Genomic DNA, 26025 nt, shown 5'->3' with positions numbered 1-26025 from the left:
TAAAAAACATGACAGCTTTGCCACTGACGATTATGTGTGCAAAGTCACCCAATGTGTGCTACTTGCAAATTTAAGTTTAGAGGTTCTTTATAATGTCTTTGTCTATATTAGATATATGTTTATTTAATTGATGAAAGAAAGTAATATTCTTTATCTTTAATTAATTACTTAATTTTTTCCCTATCAATATAAAACTTTTTTTGATATGCGAGTCGATACATACCCACACGTATCGACTCACGTACCCCACTTTGGAGACCACTGACCTAGAGGATGAGGCCTTGCAGTTTTATAAAGAAGAGTTGATTGCTATTGATATGCAAAGTGGATTTCAGAATTTGGCATACTTCACATTGTAGTGGCTTAATCAGTTCTTTCAGCATTTTAAACTTCTGAGATTTAACCCTAGAGAATGCAATCCTTTTTGAATATCTCTAATACTTAATATAAACTGGGCAAGCATTTATAAACAATGTTTAACCAGTTTATAATATGGAAAGCTGGTTGGTTTATTATCTAAAATGAAAATAAGTACTTTTATTAGAATATAACCCATTTATAACTTGAGAAATTTCAAACAGATACTCCTGTATTTTGAAGTTCAATGTACTAGTGTATAATTTAAACTTGGCACTCATTTTGTAAAATATTATTTTCAAAAATACCACTTTATCACATTCACCAGAATGTATTAAAAATGGTGAAAACATAATTTAAAACATTTCTAAATTATGAGAATTTCTATATTTTTCACGATGTTTTTTTTTTATGTAATTTAGCAGAGTGAGCAAAATTTGGAGCCACCCAACTTTACAATGAAGTTGAGAATAATTTTAATAACTTAGGAATAATTTACTACGTCAATTAAACTATATTATAAATATGTAAAAGGTAGAATAGAAATGAAACACAAATAGAATGATGTAGACCTACATAAATTAAAAAAAAAAGGGAGAAAGAAAAAAACAGCATTCAGTCTTATATTTTATTTGGCTGAATTTATTATTAAAACTAATTTTCAGAAATGAGCATATTTTATTGACAATTTTCACTCTCATGGCAATATTACTCTATATATCCTTCATTACATTTCTTCTCAATTAAAGAATATCATCGAACCAAATGATTGTTTATGGCAAATAATTCTCTACATTCCTCTATTATTCCCTTCCCTATGTTAAAGAAATGCTTGAAATAAATGATTATATTTATTAGCAAATCAAGTGTTCTTTACACTGATAGTAAACTATATTCAAAATATAGCTGGTGCTAAAAATGTTTTTCTTTAGTAAGGTAAAAAAATCCCAAAATAAACAATACTATTAGAATTTTATATGCAATTCAATGATTTTGATTCTTTAGTATTTTTTTTTCACTTAATGAGCATAATTCTATTTGCATTTTCACTTTATAATAATAATAATAAAAAACCTGTTTAAATAATATGCATCCTATTCAAACATGCATACAAAAATGTTACCACCAGTTAAAGGGCATGGTGAAGTTACACACACATAATATATACATGTATATATCTTACCTATTTGTTGAAAATAGCTTAGACAAAAGTACACTCTTTGGCATCTAACTCAGTCTTCTTATTTTCCCCCAATTCAGTAAAACAAATAATTATTGACAATGCCAATAACAAAGATTGAGTTTCTCATTTTCTTTTTAAATGTATAGTTTATAAGTCTTTACTTCCTTTTTTTTCCTTCATAGGAAAGTGAAATTCATAAATCAACACTTTTTTCATAAAAATATTAAAAGTAATTTGTTTTCTAAAAACATACCGAAGCTATCCAGTCATTATGTTCATTTGTTTTTGAAATTATTTATTCACACGGCACCCAACTTATAAATGAAGTTCAGTCACCACTCAAAATGTGATATACTAAGTCAGTTTCATGAGTCTGATGTTGGGACTTTATTATATATCAAAATTTATATATATATAAGTTTTTATTAGTTCTTCCAATTAGGGCTTGAACACAAACACACTTCAACCTTTTCTAAGTGTTCTCTATTAAGTGGTCTCTGTTTCCTTTTCAATCTTGAAAACGAAATAACTTTTCAGTACTTAGAAGCAATATTCTATTCACACTCACTGGTTCCTTTCCTTTTCAGAAGTAAAAAACAGTTTTCATTTTTTGCAGAGGAAATAAAATAATGTGAAATATCACCATTTCAAGGCTTGTATATATTTTACTTTGTTCTGTAGTAGATCACTCAACTCTTTTGTTGACTGTTGATAACTTTTTTCAACTTTATCAGTTATATGTTTCACTGTGTCTTCACATTCCTATAACAAAACAGATAAAAACTGATTAGTATTTAATCAATATTATAGCATGACTCATAATGCAAAGCACATTTTAAACAAAATCAAGATTTCTAGAGATACAGTTTAAGCTTCCTTTTATTATTATTTGCATCATCAGTAAACACATGAAATATTTTATTTCTTTTCATCACCATACAAGTAAATAAGCAACAACTTTCTTTCCTTTCAATGATGGTAATAAATTATTACCATTATTGAAATTTTAACTGATTCACTGTTAGTGAATCAGTTAAAATTTCAAGGAACAAGAGAAATTATACATGAAATATGCAGCATAAAAATAGAGCTGAGAGTGGTTAGAAACAACTGATCAACGACTGGAGAATCACATATATGAAAACATTTAGAAAAATCAAGGGAGTGACCACATGATCTGTGTTCAATGATAGAACTATATTCTGAATGAAGACATATGGAAGGAATAGGATATTATTAATATCTCAGAATGTATAAGCAAAACTAACCTATGGTGATATACAATCACTTAAACAGAGGACAAACACCAAATTCAGGATGGGGTGTAGTTAATACTACTTCAGAAGATGAAAAAGAATCTTAACTGTATTGTATCATCACAGCTTCCTGTACATTTCATCTCCCCTATTTCAGGTTCACAACAGTGCTTCTCAGTATACACAAACCTAGAGGAACAAAATAATTTATTAAGTTGCTAATATTTGCATGCTAAGTTGTTAACTAGCATCTTCAGGTAGTTGTGGAAATAATTCAAACTGTAATTGAAAAAGAACTAATGTCCTACCATGGCACCTTCTGGAGACTGGATAAAAGGAGATTTAGTGAAGTCAGGCTAGACACAGTCTTAGAATTGTTCTCCCATATCTTTGGCAAATTAAAACAGCCACTTTTAATGAGATTGGGGAGATTTAAAAGCCAATGCTGATTATAAAAATAGTATCTCAGACACTTAGTGAATTTCTATGCAGCACTGTTGAAATCTTCCATTTAATCCTGCATGATGAGTTATCCAGAGTGTATCTACCATTTCACCTTGCCATACTGATGACAGTGAATATAGTTTTAATGTTCTTCAAGACAGATGTTAACCAATCTATGTCTATCCAAAGTACAAATAGTTGCAGGCACATTGAACTTTATACACTCTAGGACATGTAACCAGATGAATTTTGTTGTGTGTGTTTAGGCTTAGGCCCTGCCTGAACTCACACTGGACATTTAATGAAAATGAATGAATTAAACAATGATGAAATGAATGATATAGATGATGTGTTTACTATATGATCTCATATCATTTGGAGAATGGATGAAAGTTCCTAGTTAATGTGCAGTGGAAAAATCGCATTGAGATCACATTTATGAAAAACTTAATTATCTTTTCAGAACATTTAATAATAATTTTAGTTACCTTTTCAGATGTATCTCAAGATATACAGATAAGGAATAGTTTTATTGTGATCTTGTGCATCAAGTGAGCGGGGTTTGGGGATAGCAGTACTTTGTCTATTTTATAGGAATTATAGGCACTGGTTAAAAAAAAAAAAAGTTGTGAGAAAGATAATCAATTCTGTGGCATATGCTATGTAGATGATGTTTGTCGTATAATTCCAAGGCCTGAACACATTAGATATAAACACCTTTAAATAGCCAACATGCAAAAATACACTTCACAATATCAAAAAAAAAAAAAAAACCCATGCAACTCCTAGACACATGTATCTTCTGAGTTTGTTATCCTTTTCTGGAAAAGAATAATACACTGAAAAATTCTCACATAAGCAGTTATCATATTATCATCCATTCTAACAGTAAGGTATCCAAAAAATACCATTAATGATTAGATCTTTCTGTTATGATTTTAATTGTTTTGTGTATGTGTGTAAACTGTAATTTGTGCTCTGAAGATGACAGATAGAAATCTAGCAGAAATATTACCAATTTAAATTATTTATTTTGTTCTTATGATGTTGTTTAATACTGTGAAATACTACTATGAATAATCACCAAGATCTATACTTTTCGTTATATTTGATTCAGAGAATTAATTAATATTAGAATAGGGATATCATATCCTAGCTGCAAAAGTCCATATGTGATGTGTATGAACTGCATGTATTCTCTGTCTTGTGGGGAGGAAACCTGAGTTTCCTCTCAACTCCATATGAAAACTGTTAGCTCAGTTTAAATTAAAAAGCCCTTTTAAAATTTAATTTTTTGCAACCTACTTGGGTATTTGCACTTAAATCTTTCCTGCACATCTCTTGAGCACACGCACACACACACACCAGGAACTCATGATCTCACACACCATTTTTTTATTTATTGATGATGGTACCACCCACAAAAGGTTGTAAATCTACAATACATTAGGATCATGGGTGGTCTAAGTTTTTTTTTTTTCTTCCTTATTTTAAAGCACAAGCCAGAAACCCTGCACTAGAAACCAAACAAAACTTTTCAAGCCACTTAATAAAGGCCTCCAAATAAGCAAGGTGGAGGTCTCACATCAACCAATGAAATTCACCTATCTAAGCAAATTTTAAATATCATTTACACTAAAGATCAGCGAAATCCAGATATCATGACACAACAGACATATCATACATGTCAAAGATGCAGAAGGACAGCAACTGCAAAAACCAGCAGACATCCTCCAATGATGGCATGATAATTTTAATATAATGTGTAATGAAGAGTGCCCGCATCCACCAATTCCCACTGCTGATCCTGTTCTTGGGGCCGCACCACTCATCACACCCACAGAAGTTGCAAATGCTATCCATGCTATGAAAAACCGCAAGGTGACCAAGCCTGATGATATCCCTATAGAGGCCTGGAAAATATTAGGACAACAATGATATACTCAACAATGAGTATATGATTGGCAGACTAGCACTACAGTACCCATTTGGAAAAGCGAAGGTGACATCACTGTCCGCACTAACTACCGCCCCATTCACCTGCTCTGCCACACCATGAAGATTTTTCAATGTATAATCGATGCCCATTTAAGAGACATTGTTACTATATATCACCAAATCAATGTGGCCTTTGCAAAAGGTGTGGGATAACAGATGCAATCCATGCCAGCTGCCAACTAATGGAAAAACACAGGGAAAAAAGAAAGACAGTCCACATAGCCTTCCTAGATCTGAAGGCATTCAATCGGCTCCCACATGAACTGATTTGGTACTCTCTATGCACCCATGCTATCCCTGAAACCTATATAATGCTGGGTGCAGTTCCTCTACTTCAGGGATCTTCAACGCATGGCCCGTAGGCCGCAGGTGGCCCGAGGAGCTCTTTGCCATGACCCGCTGGCCATTTTGAAAAAATAACTACTTAACATCAAAACACAATTAAATAAAAAATAATTTCAATGAAACCCGCGAGACCACTAAGCTATACTTCTCTTCTTCTTTTTCTGCAGCTTTTCCCACTTAAGTAGGGTCGCTGTTTGTGGTGATCTCTTCCACAACTTCCTATCTTGGGCTATAGCCACATCCAAGTTCTTCATCCTCAAGTTCTCCTCCACCATCTCCCTCCATCTCTTCTTTGGCCATCCATGCTTCTTCCTCTCATGCACATCCATCTGTATGACCTTTCTTCCTACATACTCTTCTTCCCTCCTCATCACATGACCAAACCATCTCAACCTTGCCTCCTGTATCTTTGCTCCTAAGTTTGTAACTTTCACCGTTCCCCTTACATAGTCATTTCTCAGACGATCCTTTCTGGTCACACCACATATCCACCTAAGCATTCTAATCTCTGCTACCTCCATCCTGCTGATGTTATTTTTCCCCAGGGCAACAGTTTCCATAGCATATGTCATAGCTGATCTCACTACTGTCCTGTAAATTTTGCCTTTTAGATTGATCAGCACTCTCTTATCGCATAGCACTCCAGCCATCTCTCTCCAGTTCCTCCATCCCGCTTGTATCCTGCATCTCACTTCCTTCTCAGCCTCACCATCTTCTTTCATTGTTGAACCTAAGTATCTAAAGTCACTGAACTTCCTGATGACATTTCCTTCCAGCTCCAGATCTGTCTCCTGGCTGCCATCCACTTTGCAACACATATACTCTGTCTTACTTCTGCTCAGTCTCATACCTCTCTTCCAGTACTTTTCTCCAACTTTCCAGTTTAGCTGCCACTTCTCTTGATTCTGCACATAGCAAGATGTCATCTGCATACAACATCTGCAAAGTCCAAGGTGCGTCTTCTCTCACCTCCTCCATCACAATATTAAACAGGAATGGACTTAATGATGAACCTTGATGCAAGCGAACTGTCACTGGAAAACTTTCTGTCTCTCCCAGCAAGTTCGAACTCTTGTCTTCACATTTCTGTACATCTCCTGCACCAACCTAACATATTTCTCCAGTACCTTCTTCTCCCTCAGACACCTCCAGACTTCTTGCCTTGGCACTCTATCATACGCTTTCTCCAGATCAATAAATACCAGATGTAGCTCCCGTTGCTTCTCTCGAAACTTTTCCATCATCTGTCATAACCCAAAGATAGCATCTGTCGTCAATCGACCAGGCATGAAGCCAAATTTCTCCTTTGCAATCTCCACCTCCTTTCTCAGTGTTCCATCAAGAACCCTCTCTAGGATTTTCATTGTGTGGGACATCAATTTTATTCCTCTTTAATTCTTACAGTCTTGGGCATCCCCTTTACTCTTGTAGATGGGGACAAGAGTACTCTCCCTCCATTCCTCGGGTATATTTTCCTGTTGGCAAACTTTCATGAACAGGTCCCACAGCGGGTCAATTCCCTCGTCCCCCAGTGCCTTCCATGCCTCCACTGGGATCCTGTCAGGGCCCACCGATTTTCCATTCCTCATCCTCTTTATGGCTTCCTTCACTTCCACGCTATTAATGTTCTGCACCATCCCATCATTAGGTTCCCCATCTTCTCTGTGAGACCTTGCATTTTCTTCATTCAAAAGCCCTTCAAAGTATATTCTCCATCTGTTTCTTATATCCACATCCCTCCTTAATATCCTTCCTCCAGAGTCTTTGATCTGCCTCACATGTATGATGTTGTAACGTCGCTGCGTCTTTGTTATATATTGTTATTCCTATATTATATCTTACAAAGACGCAGCGACGTTACAACATCATACGTGCCCTTAAAATATTAATTCAGATTTATCTCCTCTTCGGATATTGGCAAAATTTATATTATGCTGTGCCAGCCAACATTCTATAACAGAGGAGACTCTTGTTCAGGGAAATAATTCTAAATTCAAAAGGGACACACACAATAATTTATCTTACGCTAGCGCTATGCAGATTCAGTTAGTAGTCGTGACTCAAATCTCACTTAAGCTATTATATCTAAATTCCTTCCCGCCGTAAGGTTCTATTTCATAAGTGGTGGTTTGAATTCGTAATCAGGCATAAACTCAGGTATAAGGTACAAAACATGTTTATTGGAAAAACGTAAAAAACATTTACAGTTAAGAAAATTCAATTATTCAATGGATCAAAATTTACTCTAAGGTTCATACTAAATCACAATGAATCTGAGTATGCTAAATCCTTCAATTACGAAAGGATAAGATTAAGTGTAAGCATAATACAACTAATATATAATTCCTTTCACAAGTCATTCGCAGAGCACGCATTGAACATATTCATTAATAATCTACCAATAACTATCTTATTTCTAAATTTCATTAAACAAGCCTAGCCATTCCTCAATCAAAATACTGCCTATCAACAATTCTTGTTTGTTCCACAGGGTCTCAATTAATTCAATCAATTCTCACTTAAACGTTCTCTACTAGTGTCCTTTAGTTTACAGTACACACAAATTTCTTATTCTTCTAAGCGATATTTAACATAGAATGAAAATCTTTACATTACCGGATCCTTTCAGATTTCATGCCGCCATCTCATGTAGATCTGGGTTACCTTACTGTGTATTCGTCGGCAGTCTTTGTGCCTGGTGATGCACTACGCTTTTCTTTTAATCATTTCCGACTGTGGCGTGCTGTCTGCCGCTCTGCAGGAAACTATCTCCAATGGGACATTCTGCTAAGGTTCGATTCCGCATAGGCCGTCATATTGCAATCAGCTCTGCTTGGAAATCTTCAAGCATTCTCAAGAAAAGAACCCACCGTCTGTCATCACCGTAGTCGATCCAATGCTCTCTCACGAACTCCCCGACAAACCTCCTAAAACTTGAATCCAGGAACCGAAAAGAAAAAACCTTGTAAAATGGTGCGCTTCGTCTTTTATTCACCCTTTTTGGGCACCCTCTATTCGATGTGGTTTTCACCCACAGACCCCCATCGTTCATGCCCCTTGGGTGATCCTACACTCTCCCTAATCTGTTAGGTTACATTATTCCAGGTAGCCGTTCTGACATCATTTTCCGCATAGGTATAGCCTCCATCGCTACACTCGACTTGTACAGATTATCCACGATTATTCCGGATTACTACTTATAATTTTTCTCAGAATTTCGTAATGTACTAGACAGCTTAAATGGGAATTACAAATAACTTAACAATTCCCTTACACAATTCTTACTATTTTGATACATAATTCTCTGCTTCTCATTTCAGTTATGCAGGAATAACTCTCACTATATGGCACACATGGACTACACATTATTACATGACATAAAATAATACTTCATAATTATTAGCTGATGTGCAGATATCTCCTTAATTAGTAATGAATATCATGTTAAATCCTGAATAAAGAATTTACTTGTAAAGCTCTCCATTCAGGATCTAACAATGTCCTTTGATGCCTTATTTCTATTTTGCCAATCGATAAATCTTTCTCTGTCCTTCCTTTGTTCCTAATTGATCATAAAGGTCTTGATATGCCATGGCCTTCGCCTGTGCAACAACTCTCTTGGCTACTCGCTTTTTCTCTGTGTACTGCTCTCTGTTACTCTTCCATTCTTGACTCATCCCACTTCGGCTTTGCCTTCCTCTTAGCCATCACTGCTTCTTGTACATTATTATTCCACCACCAACCCTCCTTCTGTTCTCTAATCTTTCCGGATGTTTCACCAAGCACCTCAATTGCACAGCTTAGAATTACTTTTGAATTATGTCTCCACCAGTCTTGTACATTTTCTAGTCAATCCAAAATCCTCTCTAACACCTTCTCCCTAAAACAGTTCCTCACACTCTCTTCTTTTAAGCAAAACCACTTAATTTTCTTCCTTCCATGGCTTCCATAGGTTCTTATCTTCAACTTTATTTTAAAGTCTGCGCATGGCAGCCGGTGTTGCTGCGCCACTTGATCTGTTGAGATTACCTTACAATTTGTTACTGCCTTAAGATGTTTTCTTCTAGTCAAATGTAGTCAATCTATGAACGACTGTTGCCACTTTTAAATGTTATCAAATGCTCTTCCTTCTTACAGAAAAAGGAGGTCACAATTTCCAGATCAAACGCTACTGCAAAGTTCAAAATCCTCTCTCCTTCCTGGTTCATCATTTCCACTCCATGGCCACCATGCACCCTTTCACAGTCCCTATTCTGTCTCCCTATGTGTCCATTCAAGTCTCCTCTGACAATCACCATCTCACTTTCTTCCAGTTCCCTCATTTCTTCATCTAGCACATTCCAGAATTCATCTTTCTCTTCTGCTGTACAGCCAACTCATGGGGCGTATACACATAAGACCAGTTGCTCTTCTCCAAGACCCTTTCATTCATATGATCCAGTCGTTCCTCCTACCCACTTCCAGTACTTTGCCCTTCATTATGTCAGACACCACAATTCCGACACCGTTTCTTCCCTCTTTATTCACTCCAGAGTAGAACAATTTATACCCGTCTCCTAGTTCCTTTGCCTCCCCCCACCCTTTCACCTTGTCTCCTGCATGCATAAAATGTCCAACTTCCTCTTCCTCATCATGTCTGCCACCTCTCTTCACCTTCCAGTCATGCTTCCAACATTCAACTTTCCCACTCGCAACATTCTCTCCACTTGCTGGCATCTTCTTTAACTGCAAACTCCTTTGATGCGGTAGACCTCATCTACCTCGCAGATGTAGGATGATGTAGCTGCGCATCGCTTAAGGGGTACCTGTATCACTTTCTTTTCGACTCATTTGATCATAGCTAGATCATACCACTAAGTTATACTGTGGTATTTAAAATTGTAAGATGCTTTCCAGATTCACAAGGAATGCTGTGCATTTGATACTTTACATAAAATCAATTAAAATAAATATTAAATAGACATGCTTCTTCAGCCATCTACCAGCGCCAAGTGGTACTAATGTCACAGGTAGATGGCTGAAGCAGTAGTTCGTTCGAGTGCACTGTCTAGTGCCTTCCAGATACATCTCGAAGGTTTTCAATACTTCGTTATTTTCATATAAATACAAGAGGATCTCATCCACAATCAGTCAGTCATGAACAGCGTGATATTTGTGTATAAGCACACGCAGGTTCGTCGTGTCAGCCATAGCTTATTTTGGTTTCATATTGTCAGACTTTTTACATTGGTGTGAGACATGTTCAGTGGATAATAACCGTTACATGGCCATTTTGGATCAATTTTTGGGTTCACCTTCCATCACTATGGCATCTACAAGTAAAAAGCAAAAATCAAGTCATTCTTCTCAGGTTTTTAATGAAAAGTGGACCAATTATTGTACTTTTTTGTGCCGATTTACAATAAGCCAGTGTGTTTAATTTGTTGTGAGTCAATGTCAAAAGAATACAATATAAACCGACACTATCAGACAAAGCATGCATCCAATTTCGATCACCTTCAAGGGCGGCTTCATGTGGACCAAGTCAACTGTCTCCAAATTGATTTAAAATGCCAGCAGTATATTGCAAATCTTCAACCTATTCTCATAAGGTTCATTCCACAGACCTTCTATCATCTTGGTCACTCGTCTCTGGATCCTCTCCACTTCCTCCCCATCACGAAGAAACCCTGGTGCCCATAACTGGGCACAGTAGTCCAGATGGGGGTCTTATCAAGGCTCGATACAAAGCTACAACAACTTGTTTGTCTCTGCATGTTAAAGTATTTTTCAGAAGCCAAGTGATTTGATGAGCTGATTTAGTCACTTTTGCAATGTGCCCCCTAAACTTCAATTCCCTATCTACCAACACTCCCAAATCCCTGGCCTCATCAATCTCCTGGAGTATGGTTCCACCAATGCAATATACTGCTGCTATTCTTTTCACCCCAAAGTGCATAACCTTACACTTAGCCACATTAAATTGACATCCATTTTTCCTAGCCCAGTCCTCCAAACTATTCAAATCATCCTGTAAAATTTTGACATCCTGTGCACTCACAATTGCTTTACCCAACTTTGCATCATCAGTAAACAAGTGAACACTTCCTCTCAAATCCTTTCCTATATCATTGATGAACAAATTGAAAAGCAGTGGTCCAAGAACAGAGCCCTGTGGCACACCACTAGTCACAAGCCGTCTTTTAGACTCCACTCCCGCATAAACCACTCTCTGGTATCTCTCCTTCAACCACCCTCCTATCCATCTCACCAACCCAATATCTATCCCCATCTGCTCCAGTTTACTGATTAGGGTTCCATGTGGTATCTTGTCAAAGGCCTTGGCAAGGTTCCAGTAGTATCACTGTAAACCCATTACCCCTATCCAGTTCAGCCGTCACTGTGTTATAAAACGTGAGCAAGTTACCCTTCACAAAACCATGTTGTCCCCCATACAATATCCCATTTTCATCTGTCCAATCCTGTATTCTTTTCTTGACTAATTTCTCTAAGACCTTGACAATGATTTCTGATATGCTAATCGGTTGGTAATTTACAACAGCAGTCTTGGAACCACCTTTATGCAGTGGAACTATTTTCCCCTCTTTCCACCCCCCTCGGGACTAACCCAGACCCGAGACTCAAATTAAACAAAATGGTCAAGGGTAATGACAATTCTTTAGCTGCTTCTTGTACAACACGAGCTGGTATACCATCCAATCCCACGGATGTATTGACATTGAGGTTATGAAATACACTACTCACCTCCGCTTCATTCACCACAATTCCCGTATAATCTACTGGTTTATTCGTTTCTGCAATGTCACCACCTGGATGATATATACTTGCAAAGTGCTCACTCAGTAACTCAACTATATCAACTGATTCAGTTACCTCCCTATTGGCATTCTTTAATATCATTCTGCCATGTACATTTTTCCTTTTACTTGCTACATATCTAAAAAACTGTTTAGGATTCTCTTTAGCCTGCAGCCAATGTTCTTTCGTAATCCTTTTTTGCTTTTCTTACCACACTCGTTACCCTTCTGGCCTATGCTTTATACCGTACCGTTCATGTGCCTGCTGGTCACCTTTCTCCTTAAATTCCCTCCATAGTTGTTTCATTTTTTGCAGCTCAAGTTTAATGGTGTTATTCATCCATTTAACCCCTACTTGATTTATTATTCGGACTCTAGGTATACAGTCAGCCATTGCTTCATACAAACACTTCTTAACTGCCTCCCATGCACTATCAACTTCTAGTCCTTGCAGTTGTACATGCCATGGCACTGAACCAGTCAAACTCCTTAGCTTGTCATACTTTCCAGCCCGATAATTCCACATGTACCCTGTCTTAAATGAAAATTCCACACCTTTAGCCACCTCCCAAGTCAAGACCCTATGATCACTCTCACCAATTGGTGGCAATGTGGTCATATTTGTTATAGCCAAATCCTCAGATGTAATTACTAGGTCAAGCACTCTCTGACCCCTAGTATTTTCCATTACATGCTGTCTCAGATAGTTATCCCTTAATAGCCGCATAAAATCCAATTCCTTCCTCCCGTGTGTCCTCTCCTCACTCCAATCAATGCGATCATAGTTGAAATCTCCCATAATAACTCATTTCTTCTATTTGCTTGTGCATACTGTCACCACCATCTTTTCCATCACCTGGTCTATAGCAGCACCCAATTGTATATTTAGTTCTGCTAGCCACAATCTCACACCAAATGGCCTCAAATGTGCTCTTTTCTCTATCCTGCAATTCAACTTCTATTCTCCTTGGTTGCAGCTCATCAGCTATCATCAACAATACTCCTCCCCCATTTTATTCTCCTTGTCATTCCTGAACACACTATACCCATCACATTCAATCCCACTAGCTATATCATCTACAGTCAGCCATGTTTCACTAATACCAATAACCTGTGGTCTGGAAGTGCCAACCATGGCCAAAAACTCTTCCTTCTTGTTCCTAATACTCCTAGCATTAGTGTACATGAATTTAAGACCCCCATTAGCTCCAACCCTACCTTGATGCCTTATATTAACTATCCCACTCTGATTTGTTGTCCTTATTCACTCGGGCATATTATATTCATTTTTACATCCAACTGCCTCCCTAAGGACTGTATATCTACACCCCCCCCTTAATAATCTAGTTTCCCTGAATTTGCACATTCACCTACATTCAGCAACACTTTCTCAAGTCACCTTACACCGTAACCATTCAAATGCAAGCCATCCATCTTATATAAATCCTTTCGCCCATCGAACTCATTCCACACATTCACAAATTCCACAGCACTCGTCATACATAACCCACGCATAAAGTCGTTCGCAATTATGACCCTCCTTTTAAACATTTCACTGTCATAACGTGGCAAAAGACTAATCATTCTAACTCTCTCACTCTTTTCTTTTGCTACCTCAAACAATTCATTCAGGTCTTCTATCATTTCCATTTTATCTCCTTTCAAATCATTCGTACCTGCCACAACAATCATTTCTTTCACCCTTTCCTTTTGCTCTCTAATAGACTCAGTTACATCCTTTATGGTCGCACCAGGTTGGTACGATTTTGTCAAATCCTCTACTAACACACCTCGCACTAACGAGTCTCCATACAGCACTCTATCCTTTATTTTGTTCATGTTCACACTCATATGCCTATTTTTCCTGTCATACTTTTTATTATTGGCTGGTTCATTCAGTCGACTTTTGCTCATACGCTCTAGCTGCTGTTTTGCCCTTTGTATCCCACCATTCAACAACGCAATCTCACTCATTGTATCTATCTCATCTTTTTTATTCTCTGTAAAACCATTAATACTATCATTCACACTTTGTACATTCACACTCTCACAATTCTCTGGTACGACCTCGCCGTTTCTTGTCATATCCCTATTTTCTTCATTCTGAAGTTTGACAAAAATATCACACTCACGATCCGAAATACACTTCAATTCCTCATTCTCCCTACATTTTCTACACACATTCACTCCTTTATTATCATCTAACCACACTCTGACCGCACTCCGCAAAGCATACATTTCATAGATAGTACACTGAATCATCTCCTTTACATTACCGTTCTTGAAAGTGGATGGCGAACCATCATTACTGACTGCCATTTTCTTTCGTACTGGAGCCATACTTACTAGTAACGTATTTTATCAAATTATAAATTAGAAACACCAAAAACACACAAACAGACGCACTAAGATACGCAATGCAAACAAAACTACGCAATATTAAAGTAAATTTATCAACGATAATTGAAAATAACGCTTATCTTATCAGGAGCTTTCACAAACACTACACACTACGAATCCCTCTAGCCAACTACTATGGAGATGCAGATGCTCCGATGGATACTAGGATACACTTGACTAGACCATATTACAAATGATGACATCCAGAAAATCCTTAGTGTTGTCCCAATTCCAGAGAAAACGAGGGAGGCATACCTACAATGTATGGGCATGTGGCCAGTGCTGACAAGGAATATGTTGTAGGATGGCCAAAAAAGTGATGGATGGACAGCCTAAAAGAAGAGGTGCGGGCCATGGGTATCTGCCCTACTGATGCTGCAAATCGAATGATATGGAGGGCCAAATGCAAAACAGCAGACCTTGCACCAAGTGGGACATAGCACTAAGAAGAAGAAACACATTTACAAATATCCATGCCCATATCAAGATTTGAACTCACAACCTGTTGGTTGAAGTTCAGGTATTTGAACTAGTCAATTAACCAGACTTGCAATTCAATTAAAGGCCTCAAGGTATCAAAAATTATCAACTTCAAATTACAGAAATGTTTCTATAAAGTTTGCTCATATCCATATAGTTCCTCAACCACCTCCACTCCCCATTTTCTGCCTCATTAAAACCAAAACCAGTTATATGAAAAAGGTCACAAAATCCAATTTTTTTCATAACCTGTCCTCATCACCATAACTGCAGTTATCGAGTCAAACGTGGCATACTCATTTAAACAGGAAAGAATATTTTATATGTAACTGATATATCTTACTTGTACATCCACAGATTATGTGATTTATGACAGTTTTCAAAAAATTAATATGTCCTGTGGGAAGGAATCTCAGGGATACATAACTAAATGCATTTTTTAAGTTCAATAAACCTTGACATATTATCACATACACTCACCAAAAATACATCCCATGAATTATTTTTCAAAAATTGAGATAATTCAAGAAATGCACTTCAATGTTACCAAAAATTTGAGGCTTGCAAATTAAAATAAACTACTTATTTCACACAAGGAAACCAAGCATGTTGGCTGTATAAAGATTTATGTGCCTAAAAAAGAAAGCTCTTTAATATATGCATTATTCCAGTGTTTACCTATGGAAATGAGACATGAGAAACAACTAAAAAAACAGGAAGACAGGTTGCATGTGGCCCAAAGTGCCTTGGAAAGAAGAATGCTCCACATAACAAAAAGGAATAGAATAGGAAATACTAGAATTAGAGATGATTGGAGTAGAAGATATTGTGAAGTGTTGTAAAGCATGTAAATGAAGATGGGCTGTCCATATTAGTACACTACCAAATGAAAGGTGGACAAAATAAAGTGGTGAATGGATACCGAGAAAAGGAAAGAGAAAAATAGGTCACTAAAGAACAAGATGGAGGGAATGATCTAAAAGATTTGACATGAGATGGTGAACACTGGCTAAAGAAGAAGTATTAAGATAAGCAGAAGAATCACCCTAGGAAACAAAGTATTATGGCTGATTAAAGATTATCTATTAGGAGATTTATCTGTATGATTGAAAAGAAATCTATGTAATATTTACATGCATTATTCCAGTGTTTACCAATGGAAGTGAGACTTTGGTGATGACTACAAAACAGGAAGACAGGTTGTATGTGACAGGAAGAGTCTCAAAGAAAAAATACTCTACATAGCAAAAAAAAAAGGATAGAATTAGAAATAACAGAAGAAGAAAATGACTGGAGGAGAGAATATTGTGGAGTACTGTAAATCATGTAAATGAAGACAGGCTGTCCATATTAGCAGATTAACAGATAAAAGATGATCAAAAATAAGCAATGAGTGGGTAACAAGGTAGAGGGATGATCTAGGTTTGCCATAAGATGGTGGACATTAGCAAAGAATATAAAACTGGAAATTCATGGGGATGGCCTTTTTCCAGAAATGGATGGAAATAGGCTGAAGAATCATCTGGATCACTATATATTACTGATACCTGTTTTTGACCTCCCCCTCCATCTTCATCTGCTGTGTTTACTGCTTTGCAAATTCTGAAAACTATTCTGATCCCTTCACTTACTATTTGTGAAACTCAACCTTCTGCAACACAGCTATATGGATATCTTCCTAAGTCAACCTTAGCATCTGCAATTCAAACTGGCTCAACTTTTCAAAAACACAGATCATGCTGGATGTGATGCAGAAGTATTTGCTATACACAATGACCTAAGCAAATTGTACATTACCTACTCAAATTCCGGATAATTCTCACCGATACTTTTGAACTTATTTTTAGCCAGTTCTCCTTCCAGATTCACCATAGAGGTCACCTTTTTTTTTTCAGTAATTGAGACCACAGCCTAAGGCAAGTTTACATTATATTTGTCATCATATTAAATTATGGTGACAACTACTACTGTGTTAAAGTAATAATTTCAATTTAATATAAACCAAAATGATTACTGACATTTTGACCTTCATACCACGGTATCACCTAGAGAGCATGCATGTGCACGAGCAAGTGCATGCACACACACACAAAGAAATAAGCCACATTATAATACACAGAATATCATAAAGTAACACTAAATTAGTCAAACATTAACACTACTGATCTGACCTCTGGAGACAAAAAAAAAACCTGACTACATCAAAGTTAGAATTCTGTTACATGTTTGACTAGACTACTAATGGGTAAATTAAAACAAACTGTATTGGTGGTGACCAATACAATATATGAAATAAGAGCTAAAATTATTGCTCAGTCTTGTTTGCTAGAGAACTTAAAACAGAAGTTATGTGTGTTATCCATATTCTAGGGAGTATCAGACCACCATTACTGTTTAGATTAGGACAGTTAATAAAAATTCCAAGGGGCTTCCTTAAATTTGCATTCATGCCTTGTTTTAGTACAATGTAAGGAACAGATTGATTTCCAATCAATTTGTTGCAGAGTGTTAAGAACGTGATCAGACAGACCTGATTTACCAGAATTCCTAAATCGTCATCAATTTCCTGATATGTATCCTCAAGGAGTATTCAGGCTACTATGACAGCATTACATGATTAAGTCTACATTATTAATTTCCTATCAACAATTTTCCTCCAAATTAGTCTGTTACTTATCAGTATTCCAATATTGTCATATCTAACATTTCGTGCTTCTAAGCCACTTCTGACCGAATCAATCCACCTAGATTTTCCTCTGGGTCTCTTTCTTGCAATCAAATACCTGCTTTGCTAACCTTACCTCTCCCATTCTGTTTAAGTGACCATACCACCTTAGATTAGCTCTGCTTGCACATTCTTGAATGCTAACAATGTCAAGTTCCATTCTAATATCTTCATTTTTAATATGTTTCTGCCATTGATGCCATCGGTTCACTCTCCTAAGTTTTCTCAGAACCCTCATATCTGTGAGTCTTCCCACCTCTCAGATCCAAGCACCGCATGACTCCTGTGGTTTTTGGGGGAGAAAAAATCAGAAGCATACTAAATAACTTAAGACACTAGAAAGTCGTCTGGTTCTGATGGCATCTCGCCAACTGTACTCGACATTGTACTCCAGAGCTAACAAATCTTTTATCAAATCTACAATCTTCTATACTCAGCTGATACTTATCTAATGCATAGAAGCAGTCATATATCCAGTTTTTTTCCAAATACGGGCAATATAGAAGGCGAGACAATTCTCAAACTACTGACTAATCGTCATCATCTCAATCCTCTCCAAAATAATGAAGAAAGTCATCAATAGTCAACTTTTCCATTACTTATAGGCTCATGCCCACCAGTTAATCAATGACTACCAGTATGGATTCTGCTCATCCAGATACCATGCTAACCTCTTAACCTACTTCAGCCATGAAAAGGTTTGGAAAAACATTCTGTTGCTCTTTAATTTTCTAGGATTTTGATTGTGTTTGGAATCAAAACCTGCTAAGCAAACTACTTTCTTAGATCCTACCTACCACTCCTAGTAATTTGGTAACTAGCTTTCTTTTTGTCATTCATAGCATGTCATGGTGGATGAAATCCTCTCTTCAAACTTTGCCAATAATGTAGGAGTGCTTCAGGCAGTGGCACACTCAGGATTTAATCTTGGAGGGGGGCCGAGTACTCATAACTTAATCTTGGGGGGGGGGGGGGGGATGAGTAGATGATTTGAGAATACACACTACACATTGCATACGACCTATGACCAAGCATCTGCAGTGATCAGCAATACATAATACCTGTGATCTCTGGCACTGCTCGGGCAAACAAAGTATCGCCCGAGCACTACTTCGTCTGCTTTGCGTTTACAACTGCCGTGATTCCCGAGAGCCAGAGGATATTCCCACCTTATGCGACCACTAATTCATAAGTACAGTAGTACAGAAATAACGACACAACAGAAATAAAAAAAAAAAAAAATAATAATAATAAATTTCATTAGGAAAAGATTTTTGGAAAACTTTCTAGTCTTTTTTTCCCCTTTTTCTTCCGGGTGGGGGTGGGGGGGGGGGGCAGGGCCCCTTGGCCCCCTCCCTGGGTGCATCAATTGCTTCAGAGCTCTGTTCTATTACTTACCTCTTTCTCCTATATATGACCTACTCTTCTTCACCACTAATCCAATCCCATAGTTTTGCTAATAAATAATACACTCCACTCAGCTTATAAACATCTGACAAAAAAATGCAGTGCTCAGAAATCCCAAGGTTCAAGATTTCAACCATCTTAACCACGGATCTCCAGGCTACCAAAACAATCTTACCTCTTTTCTCTCATCTCAGCTCACTTTCCCTACCATCAATAATACATAAATCAGAAGACAGGATCAGAGCTCCCTTCCTGGATTAACATTTAACTTCAGGTTCTCCTTGCATAAACACTTCACTAATAGCTTCCTCAGCCTCTAAAAAAATTAGGCATTCTTTTCCTCTCAATGTTATGTTTAATTTACCCAGCTACAAACTATACAAATACAAGGTTGGTATGAAAAGTTCTCGGCCTCGACCACAGATATCAACACTATTGGCAAGATTTTTTTTTCCAAGTTGGTACATCTGTAATAAGCATCCATGTGAAATAGAAAGTAATTCTATCAAGTAGGTTGTTTTATACAGCTGTCTAAAGCAAAAGCATTGGCTGTATTCCTTGAAATGGATAAAATTGAGTAACGTGTGGTTATAAAATTCTTTGCAAAAGAAATTCATTTGAAGTTCATAGAAGTTTATGGGCACTCTTCTCCTTCGTTTCCAAATTTAAGAAATGGGCTGCTGAGTTTAAACACGGCCGTACCAGCCTTGAAGATGATCCATGTGAAGGACGTCCAAAAAGTGTACCACCACCAGAAATCACTCATCAAGTGCAATACAGTATTGAATGACTGGCAAGTCAAAGTGAGTGAAATTGCTGAGACTATAGGCATTTCAAAAGAACATGTAGGATATATTTTGCATGAAGAATTGCATATGAAAAGCATTGTGCAAGATGGGCACCGCACTTGCTCACAGCATATCAAAAACGCACTCACATGAATATCTCTGAACAGTGCTTGAAGCGTTTTAACAAGAATAAAACTGATTTTGTGCATCAATTTATTACTATGGATGAGACTTGGATTCACCATAACACACCAGAATCCAAACAGCAGTCAAAACAGTGGACAGAAGCCGGTTGTTCAGCGCCAAAGAATACAAATTCGGTTCCATCAGCAGGAAAGGTCATGGCACAGGTGTTTTGGAATGCTAAAGGCATTTTGTTCATTAATTATCTTGAAAAGGGTAAAACAATAAAAGGGAATATTATTCCAATCTTTTAACCAGACTAGATGAAAAAATTCATGAGAAAAGACCCGGTTTGCAGAAGAAAAAAATCATCTTTCATCAGGACAATGCACTTGGCCACAAAAGTGTTTTGGCAATGGGAAAATTAAGGGATCTGAACTATGAATTGCTGGAACATCCACCCTATTCCCCAGATTTGGCTCCCTCTGACTTCTATCTCTTCCCAAAACTAAAAGTCTTCCTCGCTGGTCAGCTTTTTCTTCAAATCAAAAGGTGATTGCAGCTGCAGAGGGGTATTTTGCAGATCTAAGGGTACCCACCAGCAGAAAAATAGATGTCAACTAGAAAGCAAGAATATTAAAAATAAACAGATGGCGGAGGCAAGAAAACTCAAGATTACAGCTCAACAATTTGATGAACAGTTAAAACCACTGCCTGTCTACATAAACGAACACCTGATCAAACTCAATAAGCAACTGTCCGCACGGTTAGCCTAGTGGCTGTGCGCTTCGCAACCATATGACTGGGGAAGGAGTGTCCCAGGTTCGATTCCCATCGAAGACGCGAGGAACATGAGGATCTTCCTCAGCCATAGCCAAGTTAGCCGGTCTTGGGCGCAGGCAGTAGGGTTTTTTCCCCCAGTTTATCTGGCGTTTTTCATCCCGCAAGCAGGCAAACCGACCCCGTGAACACACACAGATCTACAGCCATAAATACTTAACCCCTCATGAGGGGGATCAACTCGCTCCAATAGGGACGGGGGAGAAAAAGGGCGGAAACTCCATACGAATAAATAAATAAATAAATAAGCAACTCCTTTATGAAGCAAAACAAAAGAGAGCAAGTCGTGCAGTCAAATATGTATGGGTAAGAGTTGGTAAACTATTCATGAGAAAGAACGACAACACAAAAGTGATACAGATAAAAACACCAGGCGACCTCGACGAACTCAGTCAAAGAAAGCAGCAAATCTAAATGTTACCTATGAATAACTGGAACAATAAAGACCTAAATGGATTTAAGATTTCTCATGAATAGCTTAGATTCTGATGCAACTGTAAACTGTAAAAAACTATATAATCTAACCTCCATAAAAAATTTTTTTGACATTACTAGAAACTCATCCAAGAATTTCAACATATATCATGTCAATATTAGGTTGATAAGGTCAAATTTTGATAATTTAATGTTACTTTTCACAGAGATTGAATCATATATAGATGTACTAGCCCTAAGTGATATATGGATCAAACAACTTGAGGTTGATCATTATTCTCTCGCAGATTATGACACGGATTATGATTGCCACGACTATAATTGTTCAGGAGGATTAATTCTATACACTAGAAAAAATATTTATAAATTTTATAGATTGGAAGCAAAAATGCAAAGCGCTGAAACTGTAATGATTTACGATACAGCAATGAATACACTTGTATTTGCTATATACCGTGCACACAACGGCCCAGTTGATATCTTTCTATCAGGGCTAAATAATGTCCTAAAAACCTTAAAACACGACAATGTCATACCTAGTGGGGAATATAAATTCGGACCTCTATAAGAGTAATAGTAAAACTGAAGAATATAAAAATATATTATCTACTCATGGGTTTCTTACTTACATCGATGGCAAAATGAGAGAAGCGAACAACTCAGCAAGTTGCGTTGATCACATATTCATAAAAAACAGAATGGCTTATGAGGTATCCTCTGCAATCTACTTCAGCAAAATAACAGATCACCATTAGATACTGTTTAAACTATTCTTATCTAATAGCGTTGACATGAACTGTGCAGATATAGTCATAAAAAATTCAAAATAGACACCAATTATAATAAATTTGAGAACTACATAAAATATCATCAACTGCCTCAAACCGACATATTAGATATAAATCAGCTATATGAGGAATTTATCAAAATGATTAAATATGAAGACAGCAAATCGCAATATCACAAAAGAGTTATTACTACAAAAAAGGATGTTCACACGCACTGAATAACAGATGAACTAAAAATATGATAGGACAAAAGAGAAGCTCTATCATAAACATAGGAAAAATCCCTACAATTTAATGTTTGAACACGACTACAAAAATTTTGCTAAACACATAAAGGAAAAAATAAAGTAGGCAAAAGAACATTTTTTTCTATCAAAATTTCTTTCTTGTAATAATGATAAAAGTAAAGCATGGAGGTTGGTTAACATGACAATAGATAACACAAAGCACAAAACACGTGAATTCCCAGAGGGCAATGATATCACCGATGTACTTAACAAAATTAAAAACCACTTTACAAACTATGGTAGTTGTGATTTCGACCCTGCAGAAAGGACAAAATACGTAACTCACCTTCCATGGATTAAGAATTCCATGTATCTACATGCAGTAAAATGAGGTAAAGAGTGTAGTAATTGGATTAAAAAAAAGGGGAAAAAATGGGACGTAACAATATAAATGTCGAAAAACTAAACATTATCATTAAATACAAATTACAGTTCTTTACAAATATCATTAATAAATCCTTTGAGCACACAGTAAATTTATAGAAAACTTAAAGACTATTTCAGTTGTACCTCTATATAAAGGAGGTAACAGAAATGAAATAAAAAATTACAGACCAATATCTATACTATCGACAATCGCAAAGGTTATTGAAATTCTAATAAAAAATAATTAAATACCATATCCTTTTACCAAATTAATCAATATGGGTTTAGATCTGGATACAATACCAAAAAAGCACTACAGGAGTTTCATAAAATGATCTGTAGTGGAATAAATAAAGGAATGCACACAGCAGCTGTTTTCCTTGATAAGGTATTTGACTGTGTTTATCATGACCTATTGCTACTGAAAATATCCAAATACGGCATCAGAGGAATTACTAATGACTGGTTCAGATCCTATCTGAATAATAGAAAACAATATACCAGCTATGGCACATTCAATCGTGCAACAAAAATAATAAAATACGGAATAAGTCAGCTTTTGCTCTTACAGAATACAGAGATGAATGTAAGAAAGCGAAACACTGTGTAAAACTAGCTAAAAAGAAGTCATGTGAGGACTTTGGCAAGAACATAGAAAATAAATATCAAGAAGGTGGTAAGATATTCTGGTGGTTGTTGAAGAAGCTTAGAAATGGAGGAAAGAGTGCTGTAAAAGGAGTTAGAGATGATAAAGGTGACATGAAAATGGCAGAAAAAGATATCCTTGAAGTGTGAAGTAATTACTTTGAAAAATTGCTAAATGAAACAAGCAGTGATAGCACAGTGGTAAAAAACATTCAACAGGCATACAGTCAGGAATATATATCCATACTTGAAGTAGAAAAAAAGCCATCAAAGGCGTAAAACATGGAAAGGCAGCAGGAGTAGATGATATTCAACCAGAAATGCCGAAGTATGGTGGTATAAAAGTCTTACAGTGGCTGCACTGCATAGTTCAGAAAGCCTGGACAGAGGGACGAATTCCCGATGATTGGAGTAGAGCTCTCATAGTACCCATATATAAAAAGGGAAATAAAACTGAATGTGAGAATTACAGAGGTCTTTCCCTATTGAGTGTTCCTGTAAAGATCTATTCAAGTATACTTGAGAAATGGTTGAGAAGAATTGTGGAAGAAAAGCTTGGTGAAGAACAAGCTAGGTTCAGGACAAATAGAGGCTGTCAGGATCAGATCTTCACTTTACGACAAATAGTTGAGAAAGCATGGGAATATAACAAAGATCTGTATTTAAGTTTTGTCGATTTGGAAAAGGCATATGACAAGGTGCCAAGAGAGAAGCTATTCAATATGCTGCAGTCATATGCAGCATATTGAATAGCTTTATGTCAATGGTTACATGTCAATGGGGCATTATATCAAGCAATACTTAGTCTTTATTTGAGTTGTAAGTCAGCAGTTAGAATTGAAGGCAGTACAGGAAGATGGTTTAATGTTAAATCTAGTGTGAGACAAGGATGTACATTATCCCCTCTGTTATTCATTATCTATATGGGTCATTATGAAGGAATGTGGTATTAAACCTGATATCAAAATTGGAGATGTTAATGTCAGCTCTTTGCTTTATGCGAATGATATTATACTTCTGAATAAATCCGCTACAAGTCTGCAAGATTCTCTGACTAAATTGAATAGCTGTTGTAATAGATATGGTATGAAGGTCAGCAATAAAAAGACAAAGACAATACAAATAGGCAGAATCATTGAAAATGTCAACTGTGTTGTGAATGGAGAACCTGTGGAACAAGTAAAACATTTCAGCTATTTAGGCACGATTTTTATTGAAGATGGTAAATTAAATATAGAATTTAATTTACCATCTGATTTAATTTAATTTAATTTAATTTAATTTAATTAATTTAACATGCACTAATCTGTTATGTGATGCCAGGGATGATGTTCCACATCATCCCTGGCATCACATAACATCACCTATAGCAGCAACGAATTTTATATAATTTATCCTACTGGCCTTAATCTCACACTAGATTGCCTTGAAAGACTGCCATCTGTCTAACTGGTTCCTACTCTTGTTAGCTGCCATTCATCTACTATTATCAGCAGAATGCCATCTTTATCCTCTGTGAAAATACTAAACCCACCACTACATTCTATCACTATAACTATGAGGGGTGGTCTGAAAAGTTCTCAGCCTTGACCATAGATAGCAACACTATCGACAAGATTTTAAGTTGGTACATCTGTCATAAGCATCCATGTGAAATTGCAAGTCATTCTATCAAGTAGTTTGTTTTATTCAGCTGTCTGAAGCAAAAGTTTTGTCTGTTTGCTGAGACTATAGGCATTTCAAAAGAAAATGTAGGATATATTTTGCATGAAGAATTGCATATGAAAAAGCTTTGCGCAAGATGGGTGCCGTGCTTGCTCACAGCAGATCAAAAACGCACTTGCATGAAAATCTCGGAACAGTGCTTGGAGCATTTTAACAAAAATAAAACTGATTTTGTGTGTCGATTTATTACTATGCATGAGACTTCAATTCACCATATCACTTAGTCTTAAGGGAGATTATGTTGAAAATAAAAATAATTTTGAAATTATAAATTCGTTTTTTTTTTCATTGTTAGGCCGAGAACTTTTCAGACCCACTCTTGTACATCATTTGCTGTTAATTAGCCAAATTTCATTAATGCCTATAAATTTTGGCATGGCTGCATTAACCAATGCCAAAAATGTCTCCCTCTTATTCTTAATACTTTGGGCATTAGTATATAGAAACTAGCATTCACTTAGGCACACAACTACCTAGAATTGACTACCCCATTTAATATTGTTGCCTGAAAACACCAATTTCTTATTTTTTGTTCACCCACTCATTCGCTTCATGGGTGCCTTCACGCATACTCACCTGCGCCTGCCCTAATTTCTTTAGTTTTCCTGACTTTGCACTTCTACATCTTCAGTGAAC

The 26025-nt window shown here is 36.7% G+C and overlaps 1 protein-coding gene across 1 annotated transcript in view; it reads right to left on the bottom strand.

The window, feature by feature from the left end:
• Window positions 1-2179: 2179 nt before the first annotated feature.
• LOC150102071 (uncharacterized) overlaps window positions 2180-26025 on the bottom strand; it is a 155441-nt gene continuing 131595 nt past the window's right edge. Inside the window, exon 9 of the mRNA XM_090399963.1 lies at window positions 2180-2302. Within this exon, the coding sequence (XP_090256089.1) occupies window positions 2180-2302 (123 nt within the window). The remainder of the gene's footprint in view (window positions 2303-26025) is intronic.

Source organism: Typopeltis vanoorti, chromosome 11, assembly GCF_054136105.1.
Source record: "Typopeltis vanoorti isolate ZY-2024b chromosome 11, IOZ_Tvanoo_1.0, whole genome shotgun sequence".
Taxonomy (NCBI): Eukaryota; Metazoa; Arthropoda; class Arachnida; order Uropygi; family Thelyphonidae; genus Typopeltis; species Typopeltis vanoorti.
Note: the sequence above shows the minus strand (reverse complement) of the source record. Positions and strands in the feature narration are given on the sequence as shown.